The sequence below is a fragment of the Adiantum capillus-veneris genome, chromosome 15 (genome assembly GCF_014529385.1).
Source record: "Adiantum capillus-veneris isolate H3 chromosome 15, ASM1452938v2, whole genome shotgun sequence".
NCBI lineage: Eukaryota > Viridiplantae > Streptophyta > Polypodiopsida > Polypodiales > Pteridaceae > Adiantum > Adiantum capillus-veneris.
Genome location: NC_140945.1, coordinates 113,989,486 through 114,004,225, shown reverse-complemented (window position 1 = coordinate 114,004,225; position 14,740 = coordinate 113,989,486). Strand labels below are relative to the sequence as shown.

Below are 14,740 nucleotides of genomic sequence, written 5' to 3'. Positions count from 1 at the left end.
CTCCTGACGTGACGTCCCAAAGTTGCAGCTGCGTAAGGCATAGTTCCATCCGAATCTTCCACACTTGGTAGTTAGTGCCGTTAAGCTTGTCGATAATGTAGTGGGGCTTGTAGGTGGATGCGGAAGATGAATAAGCTAACTCGGCCATCTTTCGAGGTTCCGGATTCCTTGAAAAGAATGGAGAGTGAGACTTCGAGTGTGAGCTAGAGAGATGGAAGACTCTTAGCGCTAATTAGAAAAATTAATCTTAAGCTGTATCATTGTGATACCATGTGATAACTTAAAGATTAACTTAAATGTGATTAATATCACTATTAATTGATATACTAATGTTAAGACATAAGAGAGTGCAAAATAGAAATAGAGCAATGACAATAGATTGCACTTAAATGGAGAGTGAAGACCTTATTACAAATGAGGGCAGCTAATGAGTTTTATATACAAGTTAAGGGAGTGAGGATTATCCATCACATGTAAGTTATAGATAGGTGGGAATAGACACATATTGAGACTTGCATAGGTAAAAAGAGGTCCATGTGAGAATTAGAGAATAAAGGTAGGTGGAAAGGAAATCCACACTTATGATAATCATAAGTTACTTTTACACTTTTCCCATCACAAGCCCTAACGGTCATCTCCTGGACTTGCACTCCCTCCAAAGAACCAAAGAGGAGCCCGCCTTTAGCTATTCATGCCATCGTGTTGGCCTCCCCCCGCATGTAGAGCTATTGGCCACCTTTCTATAATAGCATTCCTCCTTCATCCCATGCAGTTCTCCCTCCGTCACCATCGTAGCACCCCTGAGGTGGTGCACCTGCCTTCAAGTCTCCTTCCCTACCTCAACAGCCCATGGACAGCCCCTCCTCCCTGATTTCGGCCCTGCACACAGCCGGCCCTCGGGTTCCATATGGCACACCCAAAGGTTGATCTGCAGCAGGCCTGCCTTTAGCCCTCTCTGGCGCACTTCCTTCAGCCTCCAATCCCCTTCTCTGGCACCCCTTGGCTTACCTGCAGTGCTCCCTCGTGCAATCCTCGCAGCTCATGGCCTTTGCAACTCCCCAAGCTCAAGCCCCGAGCTGCCCTCCTTGCAACTGACGGCCTTCCTATCTATTCATGGGCCGAGCCCATCTGCAAACGGCCCTCTTGGCCCTTCTCTACTGCAACCCGAGCCTGCTCACGACCCTCCTCCTCCTCACCTCCTGTCAGCGCCCTTGAGCCGCCCCTGGCATGCCACCCCGTGGCCTTTCTCCTCCCCTGCCACCTCGCGGTCCCCTTTGCTTCTGCAGCAGCTTACGACATCCCTCATCACCAGTGACCATCAACTGTAGCAAGCTCCTTGGTCTTCAAAACGCTGACGGGCACCCCCATGAAACACAAAGCAACACTTCACCTCCTAGCACCCTCTCGATGCAGTTGGTCGTCCTGCTTACAGTGCCCGAAGGCCCTCCATCCCCTCCAAAAGACTCTCCATTTGCAACACCTTGCCCTCACACGCTTCTTATGCGACCTCCTCAGAACTTGGCTTTCCCTTTCTCTGTAGCCTACAACACACATCATACACTGCATAACCACCAGCATCTCCTCACGGTGCCATTCCACAGTAGTCCTCCCTGCAATGCTATCTCTGCCTGCTTTCCCAAACCTGCTCACCGGTCCCTCAATGCAATGGCGCCGCCCCCTGTCCAGCTCCTCCTACTGCTGCAACCCCCTCTTTTCTCTCTTGCATGGCCACCAGGTGGCGCCCCTTCCATGCATACTCCCGGTTCGCTCACCTGCCCATGAAGGTAAATTCAGGAGTCGACTCGCAGTAGCGCCGCCATCTCTGCAATAGCTGTTTTTTTCCTCTTTTGTATTCCTCAGCTTGGCGTTGGTTCCCACGCATCCGGCTGCCACCTTGAGCCATCTTTTTTGAAAAGATTCAGCTTTACTCCATTTCATACCTTTAGCTGGCCGCCCCAAACTCCAACATTGACCGTTGATAATCACTGGTCACATAGTCGGCTGCTTTGCACGTTTGGTTTCATGCACTTTAAAGTATGCTTCTCTACAAGATCCATCGCCATTGGTCGGCCAATGAAAACAATCCTGGATATCAGTGGCCTTGGGTAAAAAATCCCCTTGAGAGCACTACAACCGTCATGAAACTTGAGCTGCACTCACTTACAATAGCCCTCAATGGACATGTTGTAGCAAACATAGCCTGGCAAGTAGAGCCTCCTGCAAACACCTCGATCAAGATCCCATATCACAAACTTCATGGCATTTGCATACTGTATCTCTTTCCTTGTTCCAAACCTTATGATATAAGCATCTGCTCCTGTCACCTGTTGATAGGAAGAAACACTGACAGTTTCCACTAGCGAGTGCTCCACCTCGGTGTACCTCTCTAGTAGCTCCATCAAGTACCTGCCCAATGTCCCTGTCACTTGCCTGGAAACTGCCATGCCTGGACTTCTTGCACTTCCATAGGTCGACACAGTTTGGCTGTACCATCATTGCCCACCCCCTCATTGAACATTCATGCTCTAACCACAATATTATTTAGGTAAAATAAGTATGTATAGAGAGCATGATAAAAATAGCTACATAGACTGCATAAGAAAAATGATAATATAGTGGCTATATAGATAGGATAGATATAGAGAGAAAATCATCTGCTATTGCATCACCCGCGAAGATCAAAATGGAAAGCTGCAAGCTTTCCCAATTGTGACGCAATCTCCGGCAGGATCAAATACATGGCATATAGCACAGCCATGCGTCTGTAGTATTTGCATATTCAACCATATTTTTGCACTCGTAAACCCAAAAACAAGACTCTCGTGCAGCTTGGCAATAGCATCGATCTTCAACTACCTGTATCCATATGTCGGCTTCATATATAAAACAAGCTTGTAAACCAACCTGTGAAGCATCTCCACCATACACCATGACTGCCTCACCTGCTAGAGAACTCTCCATAGCATACCTCTCATCAGGAGAGCTTTGCAAACCGTTCAAAACTACCTATAAAGAAACTTTCAAAAGCATGTCCATCAATAGCATAACACCCACCTTTGGCAACCTGTCTTCCACTACCACTGCTTCTTGGAGAACCAAGCCTACCTGCTTCTCAAGCATACCCTTTGCTGTAGGTCCTTCAAGTGGCATACACTCTATACATGGCTCACCATGCCGATCTTTGTCCACCATAGCTTGTCATACTTCATCTTCAACCACTTTGGGTGAGAGAAAATCGGATTACTCAATCACTAGCTCTCGAATGTCAACCTGTTCTTCTAGGACTGCTTCTACAACCATATCATCGGCTAAGCAAGAAAGAAAGCCATAATCTATCACCTCATCCTCTGATATGGTGACATCATCCACATCTTCTGGAATGCACTGTCGCTCTTCAATACAATTGGTACGGCAAGGGTGCCCAACCCCCTGGCTAGCTTCTTCCTGTACAACTTCGACCATCGCTTTGTCAACATCTTCAAACTTTTCCTACGATCTCTGATCCATAGCTTCATTTGACTCTTCATGCATACACTCTTCGGCTAGGACCGCATCCTTGCTAGCCAGGCTAATAGACTGTTGTACGACAGCACACCAAACTGGAAGCACAAATTGAAACGAATGACCAGATCAATGGCTTACCAATGGCAAAGCAGCTACCTTTTTGACGCTTGAACTTTCTTTTGACACATGATGAAGCTTTGTTGTCGAGCTATACCCATAGTCTGTCGGCTTCAACAAACCCATCTCCAGCTTCTTCTTTGCTTTCCTGCTCTTTACCTTTGCCAAGAAAACCATTTGCGCATAGTCCTCTGCACCACCACACTAGACCTTCTCTTTGATTCGTGGATGCAAGCATGCTAGAAACTCCTCTCGCTTGAAATAATCTCCATTTCGCACACATGTAACAATAGCTAGTCTCTCCCAAATAGACTCAAATTTACCCAAAAACAAAGAAAAATCTTCACTTACATTCTGCTTTAGCTTGCTTAATTGCTCACCTGTCTGATGGAGAAACCCGCTTTTGAAAAGCTTCAACAAACTGCTTCCGAATCTCGCTCAGCAATTGACGATCTGCAACCTTCAATCCTTCAAACTAGGCTTTGGCTCGTCCGTGTAGAACCAATGGTAGGGCTTTCAATTTGGCTTCATGTTCACAAATTCTCAACTGCAACAGGTATAGCTCTAGATCGAAAAACCAATCCGCAGCCTCTTCTTCTCCAGCAAGCACCAAGTCAATATCATGCATCATCTTCAGGCTTTAAAACTTCATCGAGGAGCAATCAATAGATCCTCAGTGGGGGCACCACTGATGGAAAGAGGGAAGGGGGAACAAACCCAACACACTCTACACTTCCTCTCTATAGCCCAGGATAAATTCCGCACCCCTAACCACACAGAAACTCACACAAACGCACACTATGTGCAACGTTTCATTGCACAGCTCGCCTTCGGGCATTCGAATTGTACACATTCACACATAAACACCTTAACATAACCGGCTTGATAGTACATCATCGCGCATAACCATACTTACACCAAATAAGTAAACACACAATCCTTAGGAGGCGACACAAGCCTCGCCACACATAGAATAGCTCATCCAATCACTCTCTCACTCCCTCTCTGTACACACACATACACAAAACCCGGAGCCAACGCTACCACGGGCGAGATGCACAAGACGAGATAGACGAGAAGATTGGTGGCAAACCCAACACGAAAAGCTAATACCACCGAACTGCGAAGTCACTTATCCATAGCACAAAAAAAACAATCCTCATACAATGATGGCATCGATCAGGTGCCTGCTCTGATGCAACCCTTCGCAACCAATTCATCTTATTCGTAGGCAACCCGTAGGCAACCCTCGACTCCTCTGCAAGCTGACCACTCATCCATACAATGATGCCACACTATGTAGATGGCACTCCTTTTCCCATCACAAGCCCTAACGGTCATCTCCTGGACTTGCACTCCCTCCAAAGAGCCAAAGAGGAGAGGAGCCTGCCTTTAGCTATTCATGCCATGGTGTTGGCCTCCCCGCATGTAGAGCTATTGGCCACCTTTCTATAATAGCATTCCTCCTTCATCCCATGCAGTTCTCCCTCCGTAACCATCGTAGCACCCCTGAGGTAGTGCTCCTGCCTTCAAGTCTCCTTCCCTACCTCAACAGCCCATGGACAGCCCCTCCTCCCTGATTTTGGCCCTGCGCCCTCGGCTTCCAGATGGCACACCCAAAGGTTCTGCAGCCGGCCTGCCTTTAGCCCTCTCTGGTGCACTTCCTTCAACCTCCAATCCCCTTCTCTGGCAGCCTTTCTCCTCCCCTGCCCAGTGGCGGTCCCCTTTGCTTGTGGAGCAGTTTACGACATCCCTCATCACCAGCGACCATCAACTGTAGCAAGCTCCTTGGTCTTCGAAACGCTGACGGGCCCCCCATGCAGCACAAAGAAACACTTCACCTCCTAGCACCCTCTCGATGCAGTTGGTCGTCCTGCTTACAGTGCCCAAAGGCCCTGCATCCCCTCTAAAAGACGCTCCATTTGCAGCACCTCGGCCTCACACACTTCTCATGCGACCTCCTTAAAACTTGGATTTCCCTTTGTCTGTAGCCTATAACCCACGGCATACACTGCATAACCACCACCATCTCCTCACGGTGCCATTCCGCAGTAGTCCTCCCTGTAATGATATCCTTGCCTGCTTTCCAAAACGTGCTCACCGGTCCCTCAATGCAATGGCACCGCCTCCTGTCCAGCTCCTCCTACTGCTGCAGCCCCCTCTTTTTGCTCCTACATGGACACCAAGTGGCACCCCTTCCATGCATACTCCCGGTTCGCTTTCCTGCCCATGAAGGTAAATACAGGAGTCGACTTGCAGTAGCGCCGCCATCTCTAGTGCAATGGCGTTTTTTTTTACCTCTTTCGTATTCCTCAGCTTGGTGTTGGTTCCCACGCATCCGGCTGCCAAGCACATTGAGCCAACTTTTTTAAAAAGATTCAGCTTTACTCCATTTCATACCTTTAGCTGGCCGCCCCAAACTCCAACATTGGCCCTTGATAATCATTGGTCACATAGTCGGTTGCTTTGCACGTTTGGTTTCATGCACTTTAAAGTATGCTTCTCTGCAAGATCCATCGCCATTGGTCGGCCAATGAAAAGAATCCTGGATATCAGTGGCCCTGGGTAAAAGAAACCCGTTGAGAGCACTACGACCATCATGAAGCTTGAGCTGCACTCACTTGCAATAGCCCTCAATGGACATGTTGTAGCATACATACCCTGGCAAGTAGAGCCTATTGCAAACACCTCGATCAAAATCCCATATCACAAACTTCATGGCATTTGCATACTGTATCCCTTGCCTCGTTCCAAACCTTATGATATAAGCATCTACTCTTGTCACCTGTGATGATAGGAAGAAACACTGACAGTTTCCACTAGCGAGTGCTCTACCTCGGTGTACCTCTCTACTAGCTCCATCAATACCAGCCAAATGTCCCCGTCACTTGCCTGCAAACTGCCATGCCTGGACTTCTTGCACTTCCATAGGTCGATAGAGTTTGGTTGATGGCCGGCTTTCGGAACCTGGCCGCGGGAACCAACCCCACTCAGGAGGGAGCTTAATAATAAGAAAAGAAGAAAACATTGTTTTTTTAAGATGCATATGTTGCCACAACCCCTCCCATGCTCATGCATCCACAGTGGGCCGCCCCTCCCTTGGCACCACCCTTCCCCCTCTCTCCTCCATTATCGCCACCCCTCCCTCTCCCTCTTGTTTGTTTGCAAGCCACCAAAATCTCCCTCCTTGTTCTTCACCAACCCAAGGGGCCGTTATAGGCTATCTCTCTCTCTTCCTCATGCATTACTCAGCTCTCTCTCTCTCTCTCTCTCTCTCTCTCTCCCTCTCCCACGCTCAACTCTCCCATAGGGCGCATAAAATAATATTTTCCTCTCTCTCGTTTGTCAACCGGAGGGGGGGCGCCATGCATGGGTGCAAATCACTCTGTGTGTGTGTGTGTGTGTGTGTGTGTGTGTCGATAGCCAGACTAGCAAAGCATAGGCTGTCTCTCTCTCTCTCTCTCTCTCTCTCTCTCTCTCTCTCTCTCTCTCTCTCTCTCTCTCAACACCCACCACACACATATACCCACCCACATACACACACACACACACACTCACACTCTCCCTCCCTCTCTCCCCATCTCTTGCTCACTGTCTCCCTCCCCCTCGTTGAGACTCCCACTCTCTCTCACCCCTTCCTTGAGTCACGAGCAACATCAGGATCTCTCTCTCTCTCTCTCTCTCTCTCTCTCTCTCTCTCTCTCTCTCTCTCTACACACAGACACACACACACACACTCCCTCTCTCACCCTCTCCCTTCTCTCTCCCCTCACCCGCTTCACTCACGCTCTCTCTCCCTCTTGTAGTCGGCCAAGCCAGTCATTAAAAAAAATATCTCTCTTACACTCTCGTTCCCACACACACACTTGCCAACACACTCACCCACTCACACACACACACTCACACACACACCAGTGAGAAGGAAACCCCTCTTTTTTTGCAATGGTAAATGTTTCTTTCCCAACCTTCACGGGTAAGGTGGGGGAAGATGCTTCAGACTTCGTGGATAATCTTGAAATAGCATGTGTCGTCTCTGGAAGGGATGATGATGCTTTGCATCTACGCATTTTTCCGCTGCTAATGAAAGTGGAAGCAAGATCATGGGGCAATGCCTTGGTGCAAGCCACCAAGGAGAGGTGGGATCTGCTAAGAGCAACATTCCTAAGGCGTTGGTACAGCCAAACTATGTCGACCTATGGAAGTGCAAGAAGTCCAGGCATGGCAGTTTGAAGGAAAGTGACAGGGACAATGGGCAGGTACTTGATGGAGCCAGGAGAAAGGTACACCGAGGTGAAGCACTCTCTAGTGGAAACTCTCATTGTTGCTTCCTATCACAGGTGACAGCAACAGATTCTTAGATCATAAGGTTTGGAACGAGGCAAGGGATACAGTATGAAAATGCCCTGAAGTTTGTGATATAGGATTTTGATTGAGGTGTTTCCATGAGGCCCTACTTGCAAGGGTATGTATGCTACAACATGTCCATTGAGGGCTATTGCAAGTGACTGCAACTCAAGTTTCATGACGGTCGTAGTGCTCTCAACGGGGTTCTTTTACCCAAGGGCCACCGATATCCAAGATTCTTTTCATTGGCCGACCAATGGCGATGGATCTTGCAGAGAAGCATACTTTAAAGTGCATGAAACCAAACGTGCAAAGCAGCCGACTATGTGACCAGTGATTATCAAGGGTCAATGTTGGAGTTTGGGGCGACCAGCTAAAGGTATGAAATGGAGTAAAGCTGAATCTTTTTAAAAAAGTTGGCTCAAGGTGGCAGCCGGATGCGTGGGAACCAACGCCAAGCTGAGGAATACGATAGAGGGGAAAAAATGCTATTGCAGAGATGGCGGTGCTACTGCAAGTTGACTCCTGAATTTACCTTCATCGGCAGGAAAGCTAACCCGGAGTATGCATGGAAGGGGCGCCACCTGGTGGCCATGCAAGAGCAAAAAGTGGGGGTTGCAGTAGGAGGAGCCGGACAGGGGGCGGAGCCATTGCATTGAGGGACCGGTGAGCACGTTTGGGAAAGCAGGCAAGGACATTCCAGGGAGGACTACTGCGGAATGGTACCGTGAGGAGATGGTGGTGGTTATGCAGTGTATGCCCTGGGCTATAGGCTACAGAGAAACGGAAAGCCAAGTTCTGAGGAGGTCGCATGAGAAGAGTGTGAGGCCGAGGTGCTGCAAATGGAGCGTCTTTTGGAGGAGATAGAGCGCCTTCGGGCACTGTAAGCAGGACGACCAACTGCATCGAGAGGGTGCTAGGAGGTGAAGTGTTGCTTTCTGCTGCATGGGGGGGGCGTCAGCGTTTCGAAGACCAAGAAGCTTGCTACAGTTGATGGTCGCTGGTGATGAGGGATGTTGTAAGCTGTTGCAGAAGCAAAGCTGGGGACCGCCAGTGGACAGGGGAGGAGAAAGGCCACGAGGTGGCATGCCAAGAAAGGAGGGGCGGCTCAAGGGCGCTGACAAGAGGTGAGGAGGAGGAGGGCCGTGAGCAGTATCGGATTGCAGTAGAAAAGGGCCAGAAGTGCCGTTTGCAGATGGGCTCGGCCCATGAGTAGATAGCAAGGCCGTCAGTTGCAAGGAGGGCAGCTCGGGGCTTGAGCTTGGGGAGTTGCAGAGGCCATGAGCTGCGAGGATTACAGCAGGGACCACTGCAGGTAAGCTAAGGGGTGCCAGAGAAGGGGATTGGAGGCTGAAGGAAGTGCGCCAGAGAGGGCTAAAGGCAGGCCAACTGCAGAACCTTTGGGTGTGCCATCTGGAACCCGAGGGCCGGCTGTGTGCAAGGCCGAAATCAGGGAGGAGGGGCTGTCCATGGCCTGTTGAGGTAGGGAAGGAGACTTGAAGGCAGGAGCACCACCTCAGGGGTGCTACGATGGTGACAGAGGGAGAACTGCATGGGATATTGAAGGAGGAATGCTATTACAGAAAGGTGGCCAATAGCTCTACATGGGGGGAGGCCAACACCATGGCATGAATAGCTAAAGGCGGGCTGATCCTCTTTGGCTCTTTGGAGGGAGTGCAAGTCCAGGAGATGACCATTAGGGCTTGTGATGGGAAAAGGAGTGCCATCTACATAGTCTGGCGTCATTGTATGGATGAGTGGTCAGCTTGCAGAGGAGTCGAGGGTTGCCTACGAATAAGACGAATTGGTCGCCAAGGGTTGCATCAGAGCATGCACCTGATCGATGCCAGCATTGTATGAGGATTGTTTTTTTTGTGCTATGGATAAGTGAGTTCACAGTTCCGTGGGATTATGTTGGGTTTGCCACCAATCTAATTGTCTATCTCGTCTTGTGCATCTTCCCGTGGTAGCGTTGGCTCCGGGTTTTGTGTATCTGCGTGTGCAGAGAGGGAGTGAGAGAGTGATTGGGTGAGCTATTCTATGTGTGGTCGAGGCTTGTGTCGTCTCCTAAGGATTGTGTCTTTACTTATTTGGTGTAAGTATGGTTATGCGAGATGGTGTACTATCAAGCCGGTTATGTTAAGGTGTTTATGTGAATGTGTACAACTGAGAATGCCCGAAGGCGAGCTGTGCAATGAAAGGTTGCAGATAGTGTGCATTTGTGTGAGTTTTTGTGTGGTTAGGGGTGCGGAATTTATCCTGTGCTATAGAGAGGTAGTGTAGAGTGTGCTAGGTTTGTTCCCCCTTCCCCCTTTCTATCAGTGGTGTCCCCAATGAGGATCTACTGATTCCTCCTCGATGAAGTAAAGCCCGAAGATGATGCATGATATTGACTTGATGCTTGCTGGAGAAGAAGAGGCTGCGGATTGGTTTTCCGATCTAGAGCTATACCTATTGCAGTTGAGAATTTGTGGACATGAAGCCAAATTGAAGGCCCTACCATTCGTTCTACAAGGACGAGCCAAAGCGTAGTTTGAAGGATTGAAGGTTGCAGATCGTCAATCCACTGAGCGAGATTCGGAAGCAGTTTGTTGAAGCTTGTCAGAAGCGGGTTTCTCCATCAGACTTGGGTAAGCAATTGAGAAAGCTAAAGCAAGATGTAAGTGAAGATTTTGCTTTGTTTTTGGGTAAATTTGAGTATATTTGGGAGAGACTAGCTGTTGTTACATGTGTGCAAAATGGAGATCATTTCAAGTGAGAGCAGTTTCTAGCATGCTTGCATCCACGAATCAAAGAGAAGGTCGAGTGTGGTGGTGCAGAGGACTATGCACAAATGGTTTACTTGGCAAAGGTAATGAGCAGGAAAGCAAAGAAGAAGCTGGAGATGGGTTTGTTGAAGCCGGCAGACTATAGGTATAGCTCGACAACGGAGCTTCATCATGTGTCAAAATAAAGTTCAAGCGTCAAAAAGGTAGCTGCTTTGCCATTGGTAAGCCATTCTGGTCATTCGTTTCAATTTGTGCCTCTAGTTTGGTGTACAGCAGTGTGCTGCTGTACAAGAGTCTGTTAGTCCGGCTAGAAAGGATGTGGTCCTAGCCGAACATGAAGAATAAAATGAAGCTATGGATCAGAGCTCGCAGGAAAATTTTGAAGATGTTGACAAAGCGATGGTCGAAGCTGTACAGGAAGAAGCTAGCCAGGGGGTTGGGCAACCTTGTCCTACTAATTGTATTGAAGAGCGGCGGTGCATTCCAGAAGATGTGGATGATGTCACCATACCAGAGGACGAGGTGATAGATTATGAAGATGTGGATGATGTCACCATACCAAAGAACGAGGTGATAGATTATGGCTTTCTTTCTTAACTTGTTTAGCCGATGATATGGTTGTAGAAGCAGTCCTAGAAGAACAGATTGACATTCAAGAGCTAGTGATTGAGCAATCCGATTTGCATTGCTCTCACCCAAAGTGGTTGAAGATGAAGTATCACAAGTTATGGTGGACGAAGATCGGCATGGTGAGTCATGTATAGAGTGTATGCCACTTGAAGGACCTACAGCAAAGGGTATGCTTGAGAAGCAGGTAGGCTTGGTTCTCCAAGAAGCAGTGGTAGTGGAAGACAGATTGCCAAAGGTGGGTGTTATGCTATTGATGGACAAGCTTTTCAAAGTTTCCTAACAAGTAGTTTTGCACGGGTTGCAAAGCTCTTGTGATGAGAGGTATGCTATGGAGAGTTCTCTAGCAGGTGAGGCAATCATGGTGTATGGTGGAGATGCTTCACAACTTGTTTTATATATGAAGCCAACATATGGATACAGGTAGTTGAAGATCGATGCTATGCTAAGCTCCACGAGAGGCTTGTTTTTGGGTTTACAGGTGCAGAAAAATGGTTGAATATGAAAATACTACAGGCGCATGGCTGTGCTATATGCCATGTATTTGATCCTGGCAGAGATTGCATCACAATTGGGGAAGCCTGCAGCTTTCCATTTGACACTACAAGAGGTTGTGTGCTCTTGTGACGTTGTTAGCGACGGAAATACACTGGGTTTTTATAACCCCCGGCGTTGCTAAAACCGTCGCTACGAGCGTCGCTATATGCGTCGCTATGAGCGTCGCTATATAGCGACGCTCATAGCGACGTTTACACTGCAGACTATAGCGACGCTCATAGCGACGCTACAGAGCCATAAATAGCGACGGTTATAGCGACGCCCGAGAGAAATTTTTTTTGGTGGCAGGGCATTGAATGCCCTGCCACCCATCAACCATATTGTACTTGATTCACTTTTTAAAAAACGTGCAAGGGTAGATAATAGACCCAAAATAGTCACCCACAAGACGCATTATTTGCAAAATTGACAATTGTACACATCATAGGCGAAATGAATTGATTGGCAAATGTAATAATGACAATTGTACAACATCATAGGCATAAAGAATTGATTGGCAAAAGGAACTGCGGTGACAAATGTAATAATATACATGGTTCAAAAAGACGTAAGCTATGAGAAACCCTAAACTAATGCTATCTAGCTACGGCTAAACTGACGTCGTCTAGTCAGACGTCTCATCGCGTCCAAGTGGCGTATCTGTCGGATTCTGCAAAAAAAGACAATAAGACAGCTTTCAGTAAGTATAAACATATAACGACATTTATAAAACAATACAAAAAATAAAAAAGAGTAAACCCTAATACTAACCATGCCGCCGCGAGAACTGAGAATGTCCATCAGGGCGTTTAAGCCCTTCCTGCCTGCGTACTCGCGCTCGTACGGTGTGGGATCATGTCCTGTCATCGACCACTGTCAAAACATACAAAGATTTCATTATGTTAGAATTAAAAAACTCATAAACCCTAAACTATCGAACATAAAGAGCAATGTGAAAACACTTACAAAATCGGCCTCAAATGATGCCCATCCACCGCTCCCCAAGTGGTGCGAGCTCCCTGCCTCTACTCGCGCTCTGGCTGCATCCTTTTGTTGCTTCCACCCATTATTGATTGCTTTTTGCACTTCGGAACGCTTGTGTTTGCAGTATTCGCGCATTCGAATCTTCATCAGGTCTTCATTGAAGCGCTGATCCCGTGTTGGAACGGGAAACTCATCATGAAGTATGCTGATGACTCTGTTTTTTAAATCACTTGGTACTTCACTCCATTTGTTTAGTATGTAGTGTCTAAACAGCTGACAGCAAAGACCACGCATGCGCGAGATAACCTTCTTGCCGTCATCATCCATGATGATGCCGCCGCTGAAGTCGATGGAGTAAGACAAGTCCTCTGGCCGGTGACGCGTGAACCTGGGTGTCCCGGCAGGGGTCTCTAGCGGCGTGTCGATGGGGGTACGGACGTCAGGTGTCTCCAGCGGGGTCTGGGCCCCGAAGCGAGGAGTGTCGAGAGGGGTGGCTCCTGGCGGAGTAGGTAGAGGTGTGTAGCTTCTAGGAACAGTCAGCCGTGCAAAACCTGCTGTAGATGGCGATGATGTGGCTGGTGTGGGGGCGGGCAAAGAAGGGGAGGGTAAAGAGCCTCGTCGAACACGAGGCGGTGTGGAGGCATCGGTGGCGGAATCCCCACAACAACCGCCACCGCCACCGCCACCGCCACCGCCAGAGCGCCGGTGTGTAGACGAGTGTGAAGCTCGTCTCGTCGACGCCGAAGCTTCGGAGCGCGTCGAATGCTCCGAAAGAGAGGGAGATGCGGATGGAGTAGGAACGCGCGATGATGCGCCAGAGCGATGACGCTCCACGTACCACTGTCTCTGTTGCGGTGACAAAGAAGAAAGAAACTCCTCATCATCCATACCTACATTAAACACACGAATATTTAAACTTAATATTGAATGAATAGAGTAGACAATGACGCAAAGACCATTAAATACAATGACGTAATGACGCATATAAATACAATGACGCAATGAATCGAGTGATAGAAGAGGCAAGTCGAAAACTCAGAATTTTCAATCAAAAGATGTGAGCGCGAGTAGAAAAGAGCGTTATACACCATGGAAGGTACTTAGAGAGCCAGAGCTTTTACAACACGGAGCAAAATTGTTCAAATACAATATTTGTGGCTTTAAGAGATCTCTCTCTCATCCTCGCATAACTCAGCATAACTTCCTATATCTATATAGAGTTCTCCGTTTAAACACATATCCTCTGTTTCATTTTGTAGCTCCTCTGCATGCACCCCATATAGAGTAGTAGCATCTTGATGCTCGTCTGGCACCACCGCAGCGGCTTCTGATTGAGCATCTTCTCTGATCTCCTCCATTGATGCCGTTGTGATTGGCACATGGTAGCCTTCATACGTCCTTGCACTACGAGGGGCTACCTCTATGACGTACCACCAGTTTGATGTAGACTTTGTAGGATGAAATATTACCTGCCAGAGCCACATAACTTACATGAGAGCTGTCAAGCACATAACTTGTAAAAGGGGGATGTTAACTATTTACATATTTACTTGTTCACAATGCTCGGGTAGTACGAAAGTGTCTCTTAGGTCAGTCCATTTCTTAGTAGAATCCACCTCAAGAAAACCACTCTCTCCGCTACGCACAGTAGCGTTGCGACCCTCCATGATTATCTTGAACCATTGCACGTCGAACAAGTCGACAAAAAATCCTCTGTAATCGATCCTCAAAATCTCTTGCAGCGTGCCGAAGTAAGTGAGTTCAGCCACCACAGGATCTGCATCAGAGGAACTCACTTACTTCGGAATGTGCTCTGCATGATCATCCCCCGAGCTGTCAGAGGCTACATCTTATGGCCT

At 48.2% G+C, this 14,740-nt stretch overlaps 1 protein-coding gene and 4 pseudogenes across 1 annotated transcript; 3 read left to right on the top strand and 2 right to left on the bottom strand.

The window, feature by feature from the left end:
- The first annotated feature begins 367 nt into the window (after nucleotides 1–367).
- Nucleotides 368–4,009, top strand: LOC147441306 (uncharacterized). Its single transcript, XM_086482984.1, has one exon. It carries the CDS (start codon nucleotides 1,228–1,230, stop codon nucleotides 1,780–1,782), a length of 555 nt encoding a protein of 184 aa, XP_086339110.1. The 5' UTR covers nucleotides 368–1,227; the 3' UTR covers nucleotides 1,783–4,009.
- Nucleotides 2,679–3,798, bottom strand: LOC147441307 (uncharacterized; annotated as a pseudogene).
- A 1,087-nt stretch (nucleotides 4,010–5,096) lies between the features above and the next one.
- On the top strand, nucleotides 5,097–5,854 carry LOC147441305 (uncharacterized; annotated as a pseudogene).
- Nucleotides 5,855–8,502: 2,648 nt separating this feature from the next.
- Nucleotides 8,503–9,053, bottom strand: LOC147441304 (uncharacterized; annotated as a pseudogene).
- Nucleotides 9,054–10,686: 1,633 nt separating this feature from the next.
- LOC147441303 (uncharacterized) overlaps nucleotides 10,687–14,740 on the top strand; it is a 15,178-nt pseudogene continuing 11,124 nt past the window's right edge.

Coding starts and splice junctions, on each gene's coding strand:
- LOC147441306 (XM_086482984.1), top strand. CDS start 1,228: ATGCCACCCCGTGGCCTTTCTCCTCCCCTGCCACCTCGCGGTCCCCTT.